We start from the raw sequence: 18,726 nt of genomic DNA, 5'->3' as shown, positions 1-18,726 counted from the left end.
GGACCACGCTGGCAGCCCCTGCTTTAGACCATGCCCTGATATCTTTGGGGGGGGGCATTATCTTCTGTCCAGCCCCAGTATATAGATCTCTGTGCTTTTCTCTCAAGTTACATCTGGGCCTTTTCAGTGTTTCCAACGTTTCTGAAGTAAATTCCAACTTGCGTCATCTGAAAGTCTGATTGCTTTATGTTATCACTCTTGTCTCCGGTAACCAAGGAAAATATTCACAGACACCACACACTTGAGAGTCTAGACAGCAGTCATTTCCCAGAAACTACTTTCCTTGCAATGGTTTTCATTTGCGTCCACACAACGCTTCCATAGTGCCCTCCTTTCTGTTATTCCCACAGAATAGCCTCTGGTGCCTTAAAACTACATTTAACTTAACAGACACCGATTTCAAATTCTTTCCTTCTTCAAATTTTCTGAAACAAAAAGAGGCAACAACTTTCATTACGTAATTGAGACAATCAGACCTTGAGAACAGGACATATGCAGTTGTAGGTCGCAAATTCAGAAGAAGATTGCACAATCCCCTTAACACCTACCCTACATTTACAACAGACTATCTGAAATAATGATTCCTTCTTAAGGGGCAAACCTTGTTCCTGATAAGTTTGTGCCATGACAGATAGGAAAGTTACAGTGAACACACACCAGCCTTCCCCATCTTGTCGCCCCTCTGCCTCAGTGAAGTTATTGGACTCCAATTACCATAAACTCCAGCCAGAATGATTGATGGCCAGGAATGATGGGCGTTGTAGTTCAGCATTTGGAGGACCACAGTTTCCCCAGCCCTAAGCAAACCATTGGAGAATCCTGGAGGTATTATCATTCCCTCCAAGGGACTGAAGATGGCATGCTTCTTGCTGCTGTTGCCTTCCTTAAAAGCAACAACTCTGTGAACATAGGTTAGACAGAGAGTGTGCACAATGCACATCAGGGGTAGAGCTGCACACAGGAAAAAAAAACCACTATAAATAAGTCAGAAATTAAATCGTTATAACAAAAGGAAAAAAACCTCCGGAAAATGGCAAATGTTTGCTCTCCAGCACCCTCTGGTGTTGCGTGTTTATAATGCATTAAAAACACCGTTTTTTGACTAATGTAGCTGAGTCCAAAGTCAAAGTGGGAATTTTAACTCCCAGGTCTACGCTTACTGCTCTGAACACTAGACCAGGGGCCTTCCAGATGTTGTTGGGACTCCAACTCCCAGCCACCCCAATCGGCATGGCCAGTGCTTACAGATTTTTGAGAGCTGTCATCCAGCCACATCTGGGGGAATCACAGATTCCCCATCCTGGACCATACTCTCTCTGCTAGTTAAACGGTTAAAGTCTAACATCTGGCTACACATTTATTGTATCCTACATACATTCAAGTAATAACATATGCAAACAAGGCTATAAATTTGATCTGGCATAATGTTTTTGACAAATCCATACAGGCAGCTGCTTTCTGTGTTTCGCAGACAGAAGTGCAGAAAGAGCACCCAGCCATTGAGAACAAGCATCCCTTGTTACAAATTCTAAGAGAGATTGCTAAACTCTGGTCGTAATCCTTCTAGTGATGGGGAGAAATATTTAGCAACTGCCATATTTCTTTTTCTTTAATGATAGTAGTTACGGGGGCAGGGGGAACCTGACACATCAAATGTGACTTTTAGAAGGTTAAGTCCAGACCATAATACTTTAAAAAATATAATGTGGAGGGGATGGCATTCAATAAGCATTCAATCTGCTTGAAAACCGACAAACAAGAGTGTCAATGACCAATGCCAACCAATTTGAAATCCTATTTTAGGAATTTTTTCCCCACTTTTCATCACTATGCCTTCTCACCCCAACTACCATGCTGCCTCGCCCTGGTTTTACCTCTAGTATGTGTTTGTACAACGGCATGTGTACTTTTAATACGAATTCAGAATAAAAGTAAAAGTTTATATTTAAAAGTTCAACTTTGTCGTGTAGGCCTGTGATATAGGCAGACCTAGAACAAGTCATGAACTCAGACTCTTAGACACATGAGCAGGGGCGGGGTGTGTGTGTCAGCACTTACTGACTTAAATCGAGAAAAATATGACTGTAGGCTTCCACAGTCCACAAATCCTTTTAAATAAGTGTATTGATTATGTCTGTGTATGTGTGTTACATATAAGACTCTGGACCTGCCTTCCTGGAGAGGCTAGACTGGCTCTCTCCTTGTTGTTCTGCTGGCAGGTGAAGACCTTCTTGTTAATTTTGGAAATTAACTGCATTTAATGAAATGGCTGGTGCCATGCTGTTTTTATTGTAATTATTTTCATGTTTTAAGTAGGTTTCGTATACCGTATGTATATAGTTTTGATTCTATCATTGTTTGATTGCATTTTAATGTTTAATGTTTTTAGCAGTTCTTGTTTCTATCTGTAAGCTACCTTGAGTCCCATCAGGGAAAAAGCTGGGGTAATAAAATAAAAAAATAATAATAATTCTTCCCTGGAGTTTTCATTACAGGACCACTTGATTCGTTCCTTGGACAAGTGATTTTTGGCTTATAATTTTGAGGGTAATAATCATCTCTGTGTACGTATTTTAAAAATAAACCAGTTTTGTTCAGTAAACGAGGAAGAACACACTGCCCCCTTTTAACCACCCTTCCTCCCTGCCAAAACTCCCACCACCTACTAAAAACATTTGCCAGGTGGAAATTTGCTTGTTTGGTACTTGTTATGATGTTTGACATAATTATCAAAATAAAAACAAAATCAGCCCCAGTGCGTTTCCACTCACAATGCTGTCAATTAAAGATCTACAAGAATTATTACATATACAGACCTTGGGGAAGAACGTTTTCTCCTTCGCTATAAATCCTGACTCCGCAGAGTTCTTTTTTTTATTACAGCATTTCTCCAGTTGCCTTCTGTGGTTTTTGCCAGCTTCTCCTCTTGGCTTCCATGTGGAATTTAAAAGGTTTCTTCTCCCCCCCCCCCCTTTTTGAATGGCTGTGTCTGACATCAATGCCATGTCATGACACGAAGCTGACTAATAAAAGTTAGACTCCATTGGTTCATCTAGCTGAGTATTGCTTACTAACTGGCAGAGGCTCTCCACGGTTTCGGCCAGGGGACATTCCCAGCCCTACTTTGAAATGTTCTTAATGGAACCTGGGGCCTTCTGTGAGTGAGCTTTAAGTTTCTGTGTTATTTATGCATAGGTAAAGGTAAAGGGACACCCTGACCATTAGGTCCAGTTGTGGCCGACTCTAGGGTTGCAGCGCTCATCTCACTTTATTGGCCGAGGGAGCCGGCGTACAGCTTCCAGGTCATGTGGCCAGCATGACTAAGCCGCTTCTGGAGAACCAGAGCAGTGCACGGAAACGCTGTTTACTTTCCCGCCAGAGTGGTACCAATTTATCTACTTGCACTTTGACGTGCTTGCGAACTGCTAGGTTGGCAGGAGCAGGGACCAAGCAACGGGCGCTCACCCCGTTGTGGGGATTCGAACCGCCGACCTTCTGATCGGCAAGTCCTAGGCTCTGTGGTTTAACCCACAGCGCCACCCACGTCCCTTTATTTATGCATATCCTCCAACATTTCTCCAATGGAAATAGGGACCAATCCAGAGCAGATTATATCACAATATATAGATTTTAGCTTTTAAATGAGTAGATCTGCAACATTTGTGAATGGATAGGGTTTTTACTTTAAAAAAAAATGCATGAGAATTTGTTTTAATTGTTGGAACCTGCCTGGGGACTTGAGGGCGAAGGGCAGGTAATTAATAACAGGCAATATGCCAGGTCAGTGATGGTAAATGTACAATACTTCAGTGATGCTGTGTAAACCACTGAGTCTGTTTGCAGTCCCTCATTTTCAGGAAACCATCTGGAGCACATTTCTGAGGCTTCAAGACAGGCTGACATGCCCGTGCTTTCTCCATAACTGTTAAGATTTAGAAATTCCTTTTAGAAGGATTTTCCAGGATTTATCAAGAATTGCTTGGGCACTTAAAACTCCTATGTGGAATGGCAGTGTCCATTCTTATTTGGGTCAGTTCTTGTTCCATCTTGCCCTAAATGAGTCCCCTAGAAAGAGAGTCAATGCTGAACTCAAGTTGGTGTTGATGTTTAAAGCACCTCAACAGTGGCTGGAATGAAGTGTGTGCGAGGAAGGAAAAATTTTTAAGAACCTCGCTACCCTCTGGACCTGAATCTCACATGTTCTGAATAGATAATCCCTACTGAGGGAGAATATCCATTGCATTTTTGAAAGAGAGAAACTCCTTGTCTCTACACCCATGGTGATTTACAAAATACATTGAAGCCACCACCGTAATAAAACTGGAATCTTAACAAACATACCACTGATTCAAAGACGTTGGCAACATCCATTCTCAATGAAATACAAAACAGCTCACATATTTACTGAATCACCACAAGGAAAAGGCTGAGATGGGCTTCACTTGGGAGCACAATTCTTAATTTATGACCATAATCAGAGCCAGTTCTTCAGCAGCAGTTCCAAATCCCTTTTCATATCCTGCCATTTCACTATTAATGTCAGTTTATAAATTTCTCCACTGACACTGCATCTACTGAGTGGGTCATCCTGACCAGGCAATGTTCTAGAAGAACTATAGAGTGAGTTGGATACAGAATATTATTTTTTTTGGAAACAGGATGTTATTTTCTATTGTCTTTGAACTCTTCCCCAGGAAAACTGTTACATCTTTCAATACAAATTCTAGTTTTCACTTCCCATTCCACATGTTCTAACATCTCCAACTGCTTTGATAAAATTTCTGCTTGGGTAAACCATTAGTCTCTCAAATATACCGTAATCTAAACCTGAATTCCTATCTATCCGTCAAACTTTTTTCTTTTCTTTTTTGCCCCCACAAGAACTGGGGTGGTGGCAAATTGGAAAAGGGGGTGAGAGGTAAGATGGTGTGAGACCATGAATAGGCAGAAGGAACGGAATAGATATTAAGGGACAGTGTGTTAACCACAACCACCAAGCTACTAGTTCCTAAGGAATGTTGACCTGATTTTTTTTTCTTCAGTGAGTCATTTCACCTTTATTCACAGATTATGTTTGTACACTCTCAGTTTCTGTAATATGCAGTAAAGTGAGTTAATTTGAGTGGATTTAGACACTACAGTATCATTACATTCTGCAGGAGTCAAAAGGTATGCCTTTCCCTTTAATAACATGTTAGCAGAGAGTGCCTGGCGCTGCCCAGGAACCTCCAGAAGCCAAAAAATATATTGTGTTTTTTAAATGGATAGTGTAATTTGTGAGTTTGGACCTGATACACCAGACACCCTCAGGAACCCTCATGGCAAGTTTGGTGACAATAGCTGGATGAACCTATGCCAAAAAATGGGCGAAGTCATGTCAAAGTGATGTCTCAGCCCACCATCACCAAGTTGAAAAAAATATGGAAAGACATAGATAGCAAGCCAGCAGTGAGATGTTTGTAAGCCTATTGATTTTTAAGTCGGTTAGGTGACAGCCATTAAGGTAAAGCAAATTTTAATGTGGTTAGACAGCACTGACGAAGATCCAAAAATGGGTTGAACATGCACATTTAACAATCTGTAGGCTGAGTCAACACACGTTGCTCGATGCTTAGAACACTGAATTTTCAACAGTCGACTCAGCAAAAAACCCAAGGAAAGTCACCAGCACGTAATACAGTGTAGTGTTTATTGTATGTAATGGAAGGTACACTTGAATTTCAAAAATTTAAAACATATAAAAAGTGGTTAAAGGGCTAACATTTTATCAACATTTGATAAATGCATTAAGAACGTTTATTATACAGCAGGGTACAATGTAGTGTTAATGCCAACGGGGCACCATGGAAATTAGTCTTTAAAAAATTCCACTATGTAAGCTTTATACAAACAAAACCACTTGCTGCTGTTTAAGATTGTATGGAGGAGACTGCTGTCTAAGCAGTCTTACAACAATTTTTAATATTAGATAGCATCAGTCATTAATTTGGGTGAGTGTTTCAAAAAGAAAAAAAAAGTAGAAATGTTGTCATTCACAGAAATGCACATCCAAGTCTTGTTTCTGATAAGAACAATAGGTACAGATTGTAACTCTCCCTATATGAAATAATTTACACACAGATGAAAGCTAGGTACACTAAAATAATCACTAAATAGAGTTCTTCCTGGAAATAAACAAGCCATTATGATTCCTGCACGATTGGATATGAAGAAAAAAACATAGTTGAAATAGTATTTCTCTTTTAAAACATAATTATGATTATTCTAAAATAAAAAGGAAAACAAATCAGCAAAATGTGCAACCTAAAATCAGCCAAGCTTATATTGTAGTACAACCATATTAAGAAACCACTGGTCAGAAATACAACTGCATTGGGAAAAAGTTTATAATCCACAAAACTCTTTGCCAGGCCATAAAGTAAAACAGCTCCACAGTTTACACAAGTAAAACTGAGGCAACATAGATGCGTGCTTAGGTTGTCTCCAGTTAAAGCAGATATTCAGGCAGATGATGTGACACTTTGTTTGTACACAGCATGGTATGCATTTCGGAGCAAGACATATGGAAAGCAAGACTCCAGAAGATCCATGGTCAGGAATGGAGACTCCTGGACGATCTAAAGTGAGAGTAGAGATCACATCAGAAACCTGGTAAGGAGTGGAAATCCCAATGCTGCTAAAATGACAAGCTACCAGCAAGGAGGAGAAGGAAATGCAGAGAGGCTCAAAAGAGTAGGGTTCAAAAGCGTTTCATGATTTTCGTTTTTTAAAGTAATTTTTCTGCTATGCTGCCCAACAGTATTTTGACCATTTGTTGAACAGAGTGCTTGTCAAAGTCTCTTTTACCTAGGATAAAACTTTTGGAACAATCACTGGAATGAGAGCTTACCATGTCTAGCAGTAGGTAAACAGATTCTCTGTTCCTTGTAGTGGTTTTGTCTGTCTCCTGACCAATTTTCAGTAGACTAGAGGATGCAAGCTAAAAAAATCACATACAGCAAGTAAGTTTTGTACTCATCTAAAGCCACTTTAAAAATCATTTTAATTTCATGACACATGCAATTTCAGATATAAGATTTAACATGACATGATCTGTAATGTTAGATAATGCAATGGGGTTATGGATGTGGAGCATTCCACAACAATGAAATGAACAGGACAGACCAATTGTATAGCTCAATTTGTGTACTGGAATCCCTGATCAGACTAGTTATTCTGCAAGACAAAGTTCACACATGCTTGCAATATTGACTCAAATCCTTTACAGTGGTGCCCCGCAAGACGAATGCCTCGCAATACAAAAAACTCGCTAGACGAAAGTTTTTTCCGTTCGCGATTTGCCTCGCAAGACGAATTTCCCCTATGGGCTTGCTTCGCAAGACGAAAACGTCTCGCGACTTTTTTTCTTTGACTAAAAACAAAGACATGTTTTGTTTATAAAGTTAATTTATTTTCCCTTAAATTTTTGAACTGCTCTTTACAGTATGTGTGACTTTAAAGAGCAGTTAATAAACTGTTCTTGTACCAAATTTGGCTTGCTTTGGACTTTTTTTGACCATAGGAACGCATTAATTGATTTTCAATGCATTCCTATGGGATTTCGTGCTTCGCAAGACGAAAAATTCGCTAGACGGCAAAAATTGCGGAACGAATTTATTTCGTCTTGCGGGGCACCACTGTACAGTCATTGTTGCAATCACTACCATATAGGAAAAGCCACCATAATGTTGTTGGCTTGAAATCAAAAGTTAAGGTTGTAAATGTTAATCGCAGTACAGCTGAAAGCCTTGGTGGAAATGAATGATTTCTGGAGCAGGTCAGCCCAAAATAAAAACTGTACATACAGCCAAGAATTCTTTGAGACGGTCTTCAATGCTTCCCTTGTGAATGGTAAATAAAGCTGCAGCAATCTGGTTGATTGCTTTGGCCAGGCAATGGATATTGTTGCAGTGACCTAAACAAAAACACATTTGTGATATTACTTTAGCTTCACTCACACTCTGAACATTTTAGCTGAATGGAACGTGTCGTTTGAATAGGAACAGAGTTAAGTTTAGCAAGGGATTAACTTTCAAATATAATATGGATAATCTTCATTTAATAAGGAGGAAGTAAAGATCTTTAAGAACCTTTTGAATAGAGTAAAAGACATTACACACAGGTCCTGCTATCTGCACGCTCAATATCCAAAAATTCACTTATCCATACTTGAAAGAATAATGCCCAAACCTCACTATATGCTCCACAGATTCACTTATTCGAACAGCCAACTTGTTGGTGGCAGCCATCTTTAGGCAGAAACCACGGAAAGACGGAGGGAGTGAGATCAGATGACTCAGAAAGCAGGAAAAATGAAACAAATCAGGGACAGGAGAGATTGGGCAAATCATCCCCCCCCCATGCCTCTCTTCTGCTGATTGGTTGCAGCCATTTCAAGAAGAAACCATGGAGAGAGGGAGGAAACAGAGGGGACTAATCTTGTATTAGAAATGTTTCCATAGGAAATAATGGGAATCGTGGAATCATTATACCAATGATTGCATAACAAACAATTTCCAGGGAACTCATAAAGCGGGGCTACATTTATTGCAAAATCTGTTTCAAAGACTGAATTCTGGTTTTCTTCTTAATTTATCAGTTCCAAAGTTCTGTTCTGAAGACCTGAATCCTGCTAGGTGCAAATAGAACGGTGTGTGTATTCGAGTAGACGGGGCAACATGGTAACTAGCACAGGAATATGAGAATTATGAATGCTTCTAATGCAAATATCTAGTATGAAAACTAGTTTCAATATGACTTCCAAATAGTACTCAGCATTGTTCCTGTGCCCCCAAAAGCCTCCAGTCAAGTTTTAACATTTCCTAATCAATAGGACATTTATGTGCAACGGGTAGAACACATTCTTGGTAAGGATCCCTAGAACCAAAGTATGACTTGAGGTGAGAGATTTTTATTTCCTCTTTCAAAGCAACCATTGTGAGATATAAAATTGATGTACTATTCAACACCAAAAAGGACCAAACACCAATATCATAAAGTGAAAGCAAATAAATATTTCAGATGAACATTTAATATAATTTTCCCCCTCCCCCCCAGAATAAATTTTCACACCAGTTTGTCTGAATATTACCTTCAATGGCAGGACTGTATTGAGACATCACATTACTGGCCAAAGTTGGTAAGGAGACAGCCACAAAGACCATCAGAAGGCAGGCAATTTTATATTCTTCCTCTGGACTAATGTTTTCTGAAAACAAATAGAAATTTAGGAGATCCATTATACCTGGGTGGGTTCAAAACTCCTTGGTATTCTGAGCCAAATTCTGTGTTATTTGGTTTGAGCTAACAAAGACCAGTACTTTAGAGTAGCTGGGGAAACCCAGCCAGATGGGCAGGGTAGAAATAAATTATTATTATTATTATTATTATTATTATTATTATTATTATTATTATTATTATTATTATTATTATTCCACCAAGTGCACCATAACAATACTTGTCTGTAACAGCTATCACTTTGTATAAATCAAGAGTATCTTGGTTGCATACCCCAACACATTTTCAGGGAAGGAAAACGTGACTTAAGGAAAATATGATGCATTTTTTTAATTCCTAGAAGAAAATTTATCTAACAGCTATTGAAAGATTTTATAGCTCAATCAAAAGTAACCTAATGACAAATTGCAATTGCAAGAGGTTTCTTTCCTCTTAACTCCAGTGGTCAGCAAAGTTATTTCAGGCTTCCTTTTGAAAGATGCTCAGAATGTCTGCATGTAGGAACTAGCTCAGCATGGCCACCAACTGAGAGCTGTCCATAAATGACTACTACTCCTCTAAAGTAGTTTCTATACCAGTATTTCACATTCCTGGGCCAACTTGAATAAAATATTGGGGGGGGGGAGAGGTAAGCCCCACCCCACATAACTGATCACATGACATGGCACATGCATACCACTGGAAGGCAATTCCCATAAACTGGGGGGGGGGTATTTGCGGGGGGAGGGGGGCAAAGGGACCTTGGCCCCTATGGTTGGCTCCTGGGGCATGTGAGGGAGCCAGCCATAAAAAGTCACTCATCAATAACAGAAGCATTTGCAGCCATTTCAATGTAGTATTATCACTATTAACCCTGAGAAACACTAAGAAAATGTAACTAGAGATCAGAGCTGCAACATTCAGTCAAATACAAATGTAACTGTCATATATTTAAGCTGACAAACCCTCAGTTTCGGCATCTTGGTTAAATTATGTGAAGTGATCCAAGCGTTCTGCAGAATACATGTATATTTGATACTCAATGTGTGCAAGTATAGTTTCTTTGACATCCTTTCTCCATATAGAGCGATATCATGGCTTAGCATTACATGCAAACACAGCCAATATCCAAAAACGTTATGCAGCAGCATACCTGATTTTTGGGAAGAAAGTGCTACAACCAGAGCAGGATCTATCTCACAAGGCAGTCCCGCAGCTGATGAGAGCTCATATACATTCATTGCAACCTGAGAGAGAGAAAGGTACTGCAGAGTGAAAAAGGCCAGAATAATTTTGTGGAATTTGTCAGAGCAGACATTGTAAAATCTTTTCAATGTTCACATTTTAAGTTACACATGAGAATGGAACCATGGAAGAACAGAAGCACCTTTGGTGGCAGCAATACACCTAGCTTATAGTGAAAAGCTCCATTAGCGCCACTTCTGCTAGCTGGCTGTCATCTCTCTCACATGCCCCTCTGCCAAAAACTTGTATACTCTCCGAAACCACATTCAACAGCAACTTTTTAAGATTCCAACAAGTTCTCAAACTGGACAAACAGAAAACTTTGTTAAGCCAAAGCATATAATGCATTAAATTAATGCTGCCTACCAAGACTAGGTTCTGAGGCCTAAAGCGCAAAAGGGTTTCATAATCCATTAGGAGAATGGATGCTGATCAACTCAAAAACTAAATTGTTTGAAACACTTTTTTGAATTACTCCCTCTGAAATGCTGTGTCCTTTTTATTTTATGACTTGCTCCTTTAGTATAAACCAGTGACTCCCAGCAGTTTGCAAAAGAGAAATACTGGAATCATAACTAACCACAGAAGTATGAAGCTATATTAATTTCATTTTAATGAGGTTTACAGAAATATATACAAGTGCTACATCTGCCTATACATTCCTGCTTTTGGCATAATATACAATTTTAGAAAGAACTAAAAACAAACAAACCCCATTATTCTCACAAGCAATTACCTTCATATCTGTCTCTCTTGGAATGTGATCCTTAAAGTCTTCAATTGAACTTACAAGGAAAGGAATGTGATATGATAAGACCTAAGACAAAGAAGCATGCAACAAAATTGTTACTTTTGGCTACTGTATCTCCTAAGACAGCATGTTATGACTTTGTTGCATTTATTCTACCCTCTTCCCTCAGTTTATGCATTAAGAAGCCTGGAAGCATCATGCCAGAATCTTGCAGGAGTGGAAAAACACCGGCTAACAAGAGTTTTGAATACTGTATTGCTTTGGGTCTAATACAGCTGTACGTTAATTTCCTTTATTTTATTTTTTTAAAATAAAATGTGAAATGGTAAAGGTTTGATTCTTTCAGCATACGTATGCAACACACTTAATTTCAATTAAGATTTGATTATTCGTATTTAGTGTTGCAATCCTTTCACCACAGCACAAGCAAGCTGTGTTTTATTCAATCAATTGATCATTTATTGTATTTGACTAAAAGCCATTACAAATACATTTACAAAACCAGCAAATCCAATAAAACCTAATTAAGAAAGATCCAGAAGTAAGCAACCATTTACAATAAATTAAATTAATGAATCCCTTGCACAATCTACAGCGCTGTCTTTTATGTGGCTTGCACAAATACTTTTAGTGGCTTTTGCAAATAAAGCTGTTTTATATGGGACAAGTGGGTTGCAGTCAGGTAACAGCCAACGTATTTTCACTTTGGGGTTCTGTATCTGTAGCGGTGCCAACACCTGTTCCAAAAATCTCTTTCTGGGGTTTTGATAGATCTGAGAATGGAGTATGTAATGGGGAGGAGCTTCTACTTCACCTACCCCACAGACACAGAATCTTAAATGCCTTGGAATGTGCTAGTATTTAGCGATTTAATCACTTTTTACTTTTATTTATCTATTCTTAGGCTTGCATGTGCTTAAATGTCTAACACAAAAGTTATAATGCCAAATGCAGTACTTACATCTCTAAGAGCTTCTTGTGCCAATGACCGGAAAGATAAGATAACACCGATAATGGTCATCCTCTTCAAAACACTATCAACAGCTAGGGGGGAAAAGAAGAAGAAAATTCCAGGAACAAGAATGCTTTCTCCCTGCCCCTCCCTGTTTGATGTCTGTGGGAGATTGAGGCCATGCATAGTTGCCTCTCCACCAGCTTCAAGTCTCTCTCTCTCTCTCTCTCTCTCTCTCTCTCTGTGTGTGTGTGCGTGTGTGTGTGTGTGTCACAGCATCACCCAGTCATGGCATCTGCCACAGACAGACTAATATTAACAGCAAATTAAAGTGACCACTGCTGATGAAGCAACTTTTTTGGCACATCATAAGGGCGGGGGGCAGGGAAGCATCATTAAGTACCAAAGGCACACCAGACTCACAATAATGTTCCTCACGTGGCACCAAAAGGCAATTTTAATTCCTTTACAAAAGTGCTCCAACAGCTATTGAATAGTTCGTTCATCCACCAATTCACTCCTTGCTGGGTGAGCATTATGAGAATCTGGGAGAACGTGGTGACCAGCCGAAAGGAGCTCTTCAGTAGGCAACGTATCAGTTTTAAAACATTTAGGTTATCTTTCCAAAATCAAAAGGTTCTCTGAGGTGGCCCCATTTATACAAAAGACAGCATGCACTTTTGGGGGCTGTAGCAGATGCTCCCCCACCAATTCCAGTGCTTCAAACTATATGCAGATTCCCAGTTAGGAGCATAAACTAAAATGGCACTACTTGCTAGTTACTTACACGACAATCTTTTGAAGAGTGCTGCCATCTGATCTGGTTTATCAAAACTGGTCCTCATTTGCGTTAGCACTTCAACGTTCTCTACCACAAGTTTCTAAGACGAAGCAAGATCTCAGGTCAGGCATAGATCTGAGTATAGTAACAAGCGGGTGCTTTAGGACATTTCAGCGTGGCAAGCAGGAAGCAGAGCTCATGAAATCCAGATGTTCCCATTATCTGACTAGTTATACTAGGTAAGGCCCAGCTATGCACCAAACAAAAAGCATACAGTGTGATAATAAAGGCTCTCTTCTGTTCCACAAAGCACTTATTGCTCCAGTTGTCTCATTAAACTTGAGCAGGGCTGCTGTAGAATAATGGAATTATTACAGTTTGAATGTCTTTTGCACAATGTGCAATGAAAACAACATGGGGGTGAGACACAATTTGCATACGATTTGCCATTCTTAGTTCCGCTTTAGGATTTCCCTTCCATATGTTTTCATGTGGATGATTATCTCTCACAAGGTAAAGAAGAGGCACACACTTTCTGTGACTGGTCTGGACCAATCTCCTAATCACTGTCTCAACTCTATGAATAAAACCTTCTCTCCCTCCACCCCCAGCGAGTTTACATTTATTCACTGTAAACTAAGGGCAGACAACTGAAAGCCCTTGAGTTCAATACAGAACTTAGGGGTTTTTCAATCTGGCTCGTCCCAAAGGGATTTCTCTTCCCTTTCAAGAGCTGCAAGCTGGTGATAGGTGGGCCACCCCTCCCCCCCATTCTACTACCCTCTTCTCTGTATCTCTCCCTCCTTGTCCAACAGGCTTGTGGAGGATGGACAGCTTGCTCTGGCTGAACACCTGAATTAATCACTTGCCAAGTGCATTCCTCTCCGTACTCACTCCATTTGTTTTGGCTTCTTCCCCTATCCTTCCCCCAACTCCCTATCCTTTTCGCTGGACTCCCCTAACCACATAAAATTAGGCCAAGGAGCACATGTTTATTATCCCTGCTGACCAAAGCTAGAGACACTTCCCCATTTCCTGATGCTTTCTGTTAGTAGAAGCTAAACTATAAGCTAATTAAGAGACCCCCCAAACCAAGATCATCTATTCTGGAGAAGCAGCATACAGGAACACAAGTAATGACTGAAGTTTTGCACCAGGACAGCAAGGAACAAACTATGTGCTGGTCAGGATACAATCTAAACTGACTTGAGGCTCATGCACATTCAAAAAAAAAAAGGGGGGGTCAAAGAAATAGAATGCACATGAGCAGATCCGAAGATCTTCCCCAGTATTTCTGTGCAGAGTGTTTAGACATATATTGCTTAAAAAGTCACTCCAACCAATGGCACATCATAACAAAAGACTTTTGTGTGTGAGGAGAATTGAAACGTCTGTTTGTAGTATGTTGTGAGTGTTCCTCATTCAAAGGAAAAGGGTCAAAACTCTGATGAGCAAGTACAAATGCTTGGACTAGTCTAAAGTAGTTCTTTGGATTCAGGCCATGTATTCTTGCTATAAAGCAACTTCTGCTTTTAATTATAAAAGCAATGACCAAAGAGAAGCAATGGAAGTTACCTTGAGTTCAGCAACCTGTGAGGAAATGTGCCACATAAGGCTTTCACTCAAGAACTTCATGCCATATGGACCAAGGAGTTCTGACAGGGCTCTCATTTCTGAGGAAGAAAAAGCATTTATTCTGCTGCAAACCAATTATATTGTCTTAATTTAATGAACAAAATATATTTTATTAATTCATTCTATAAAGGCTATTGCATGTCACACATTTTAAATTTTCAGGATCCTATTTCAAATGCTCAAGATTCAACATCTGTAATATAGCTATGTATTGCAGTACAGTATGAATATTAAATAGGTGAAAATAAAAATGAAAACCCTCCGTCTTAACTAGCTTAGCCTGTACTACCAGAGGCCAAGAGGCCTGATAAGAGCCTTAGTTCTCCTTAGATATTAGTGAGGGTCAGAAGCAGCAAGGGGGACTTGTAGTGCTGCTTACTGTCTCCAAAGTTTGGTATAAAAATGAGACTTGGCTTTTCCACCCACCCTGAGCCTTGGGAAAACTCACCTGATATGTCTGAATATTCTTCTGCATTGAATGTCAGTTCATTTTCAGTAGGCAAGTTCACAAATGCTTTCATCGCTGGGAAATAGGCTATGTGGCCATTACTGACTTGCCTCAGCAAGGTTTCCAGATACCTTCACGAAAGAAACAATTATCTAGTTTCACAGTAGACTACAAACATTCCTTACCGTTAATTTCATTTACCACCTTAACTTTGATGAAAGCTGCATTGACACTGAATTTGTCACTGAGAGTTGATCTTGAAAGTCCATGTAAAGCCACATCAACACACATGTATTAAGAATTGCATAGTCCTCAGTGACGTTTCCCTTGAATAGTCAGCAACTTCATTTTAAATAAAAGTGTAGTTTGCTTTTAGTATGCAATAGAAAGCTAAACGCTGTTGCTTATTGGCATCCATTGTTCAAGTGGCATGCGATTCAGTTTTTCTTCGACATTATCTCAATTTCAAGTTGCATGGAGAAGCGGAGCACAGCTCAAATTAAAGCTGCAATTTGCCTCACTTTCACCTTGGCACTCTCCTCCTCCCAGATTTTTTTCTTTTCTGCATGAAAAATTTTATCTCACAAAGCAAAAGGAGTACAGGATGAAATCTCAGATTCTTACCAATTTGTGTACAGACTGGTAATGGTTGGCTCCCCATGACTATCTAAGTGCTGGGTTTGTTGAAGGAGGACGTTATTAAACACTCTTGTGATGTCAATCTGTACATAATTTTCTATTGACTGGAGTACTGTCATGTAGGCTCTCACACTTGTTAACAACTCAGAAGGTTTTGCGATCTCTTGTGTTGCTTGATTATACATAGTCATGCCAACAATTGACCTTGGAAAAGAAAGAAAATTATTAGCATGCTACTGAAGTGAACCATGAGCGCTATGTCCTGCCTAATATCAAGGTGAGCCATCACTCTTCGGACCTGGCATGTAGTGTTAACTGACCATTTGGGTTAAATTTGGGATAAATTTGCACCAAATGGCACCTGTACTTTTCTGACATTATCTGCTGTCTACTCTGACTTTGCTGAATACTGCCAAAGCACACTGCGGCTGGGTGTTAGAAAGCTGCAAACTGGAGCTGAAGAAAGCTACTCCCCACAGCCATAGTACAGAAAGATGTATGGAGGGAAATTCAGAAATCTTATATTGAACTATAGTATTGCTATCTATTTGACCCCTGTATAAAAGTCAGATTTGCTGTTTAAAATTTGTACCAATTTTGTCTTAACAGTTACAGCTGTGAGAAATTTTAAAATTATTGTTTCCTATCTGTTCCTCTTTTTCCTTGAGATGCAAGTCTACTATTTGCTTATTAAATCAGCTAACGGCACGGCCAATATACTAAAAGCTCCCACATACTAGCAGGATATGAATCTTTCATTTTCCATCTCCCACTCACCAACTTTGAATGTACATAATTAGAATTATGCATGCACAATTTTTCTTTTTGTAAAATAGGATTGATTCCTTAAATTTGGGGGATTTTGAAACTAGCAGGTAGAAACTGTTATGTATGGGCAACCACTAGGCTGGATGGAAGTTGGAGCAAAAGAAAAAGAAGGGCAATGTCAGCTCAAGATTAATTATTTGGTTATATTGGACGAGAATAAATTTTTTAAAATGAATGCTTTTATTAAGTTCTAGCAAATAAGTCTCAATGCTGAAAGAACATTGCTAGTTATTTTTACAAGCTTGCCTCTGACACAAGCATGCTTTCAGAGATTTCTATCAGAAACTGTCACATAACAAAAATAAAAATGGCACAGCAACCAACCCACCCACACTAAGAAATAGTCACGATATAAATAGCAAAAACATGTTTATACGGGCTACTAAACTAACCATATTTTTAATGGCAGAATGGTCTGTTTTTTGGGAATCCAGCACTGCTGACTCTTTAGTGCACAATTGCTTTTTAAAGACTTGAATCACACAAAGCTCCCTTTGCAGTGTGGAATCTGCTCCCACACCATTTGAGCAACATCACAAGCACTAGGCCATAACATGGTAGTCCCTCATATGATCTTGACACTGTGGAAGGAGGAACACTAAAAAAAGCATCTGCCATGGTACAAAGGAAGTGCCAGAATAAACCTTTTGTTGTGTGGTTGATTACTATCAGACGACACACAGAGACTGTGGAGTTTGAAATTAGTACAATATATAACTTTGCCCAGACCAGACATTCATTTTAAGTTTGCAGCTGCATGAGGAGCTCTGGGTGACTTCATGAAATTTTTAACTGATTTTAGGGATACATTGTTCCACCTCCTCTATCACTGGGGAAATTTTGTGTTAATGGGATTATATAATGAAAAGCAGCTTAAAGTATTCTTAAAAGTACTCAAGACAACTAAGTATCAAATGTGCACGTTGGTACCACTTACTTGGTAAAACGGATTTCCAGGTGTGATGTTAAGTATTCCCTTGGGGTAAAGGTGTGTTCCCACACAATCATGTTTGGAACGTAATTGATTGAGAAGCAGAGCTCAGAAAGTGCCGTGTGCAGTTTGTCTAGACTGCAAAAGACAAAACAAAAAATATGCACACAAACATGTAAGCCACATAAGCAAAGCCATAACTATTACAGCCCCCTTCCACCTCAACCCAAAAAACATTAAAGATGGGTAAGTATATATAAGCTATTTTAAAGCACAGCCACATATTACCCTTCCCTATGCTAAAAACAATGACATAGGTCATATACGTACAAGACAGGATTAATATACCTCACCCATTTTTTTTTAGCATGCTAAATGGGAATGCAGAAAAGGATTACTGTTCATAAAGGTAAGGCTGTTTTACAGGATAGGAATGCATGACATATTTTTATATAAACACATAGGATGGCATCCAACTAGTGTTTCTCTACTGACAGAAGGTACCAGTCAGTGAAATTGGGAGGGATATATTTTCCAGTAATTCCCAGTCTGCAGCCGATTTGGAGGAAGCCATTGATGGAAACCTCCTCTCTTAGTGTTCCAATGCCTGATGCCTTCTGGTCAGCAGATGACATCAGCTGGATACGACCCACAAGAGCATTTTTTAAAAAAATTATATCTACAAAATGCCAGTGAATTGGTTCAAGAAGTTAGACTGCCTGTTAAGCAACATTCAAAAGAGAAGATAAGGATGAAAAAGACTCACTTGGTCACCACCAGCCTGTTTTTTCTCATGCTTTCTACTCCTGGTTTTTCTCTTTCTGGTTCTCCTTTCTTACCCGTCTGTTTTTTTGACTTTTTATTTACTGCTTGACTGATGGTTTTGGCACAATGCTTTGGCAGCAACTTAAAAAAAAATAAATGCAGTTAGTTTCAAAATAGAGCTGCAGTTCACAAAAACCATCACCATTAAATAAATCAAACTTTGCATTTCGATTTTAAACTGTTCATTTTGTTTCCAATATACCGACTACTTGCAAACTACTCAATACCAACTCAAGTGATTTCAATATAGTTACTATTCCTTCTAGTTAAGAACAGGAGAAGAACAGCCTTCTATTACAAATATTATGAGCAGAACTTTGTTAGAACCTTATGGAAAACTTTATCATATTTTAAGAACAAAGGAGATGGCACATTTATGTGATGACTCTACACCAAGGGGCTTGCAAACTAAAAATAAACCCAAGGAAAATAAAAG

At 39.2% G+C, this 18,726-nt stretch overlaps 1 protein-coding gene across 4 annotated transcripts in view; it reads right to left on the bottom strand.

The window, feature by feature from the left end:
* Positions 1 to 5,672: 5,672 nt before the first annotated feature.
* NCKAP1 (NCK associated protein 1) overlaps positions 5,673 to 18,726 on the bottom strand; it is a 46,197-nt gene continuing 33,143 nt past the window's right edge. For all 4 annotated transcript variants that reach the window (XM_082200801.1, XM_082200802.1, XM_082200803.1 and 1 more), the window contains 13 exons: positions 18,232 to 18,371; positions 17,472 to 17,603; positions 15,692 to 15,910; positions 15,068 to 15,198; positions 14,560 to 14,657; positions 12,991 to 13,084; positions 12,213 to 12,295; positions 11,237 to 11,317; positions 10,409 to 10,502; positions 9,131 to 9,247; positions 7,845 to 7,954; positions 6,890 to 6,979; positions 5,673 to 6,617 (listed from right to left, as the gene is read on the bottom strand). In XM_082200801.1, coding sequence (XP_082056927.1) covers positions 6,501 to 6,617; positions 6,890 to 6,979; positions 7,845 to 7,954; positions 9,131 to 9,247; positions 10,409 to 10,502; positions 11,237 to 11,317; positions 12,213 to 12,295; positions 12,991 to 13,084; positions 14,560 to 14,657; positions 15,068 to 15,198; positions 15,692 to 15,910; positions 17,472 to 17,603; positions 18,232 to 18,371 — 1,506 coding nt within the window. In that variant the 3' untranslated portion in view covers positions 5,673 to 6,500. The remainder of the gene's footprint in view (positions 6,618 to 6,889; positions 6,980 to 7,844; positions 7,955 to 9,130; positions 9,248 to 10,408; positions 10,503 to 11,236; positions 11,318 to 12,212; positions 12,296 to 12,990; positions 13,085 to 14,559; positions 14,658 to 15,067; positions 15,199 to 15,691; positions 15,911 to 17,471; positions 17,604 to 18,231; positions 18,372 to 18,726) is intronic.

The sequence above is a fragment of the Podarcis vaucheri genome, assembly GCF_965113315.1.
Source record: "Podarcis vaucheri genome assembly, chromosome: 1".
NCBI classification, from domain to species: Eukaryota; Metazoa; Chordata; class Lepidosauria; order Squamata; family Lacertidae; genus Podarcis; species Podarcis vaucheri.
This window is presented reverse-complemented; position numbering and strand designations above follow the sequence as displayed.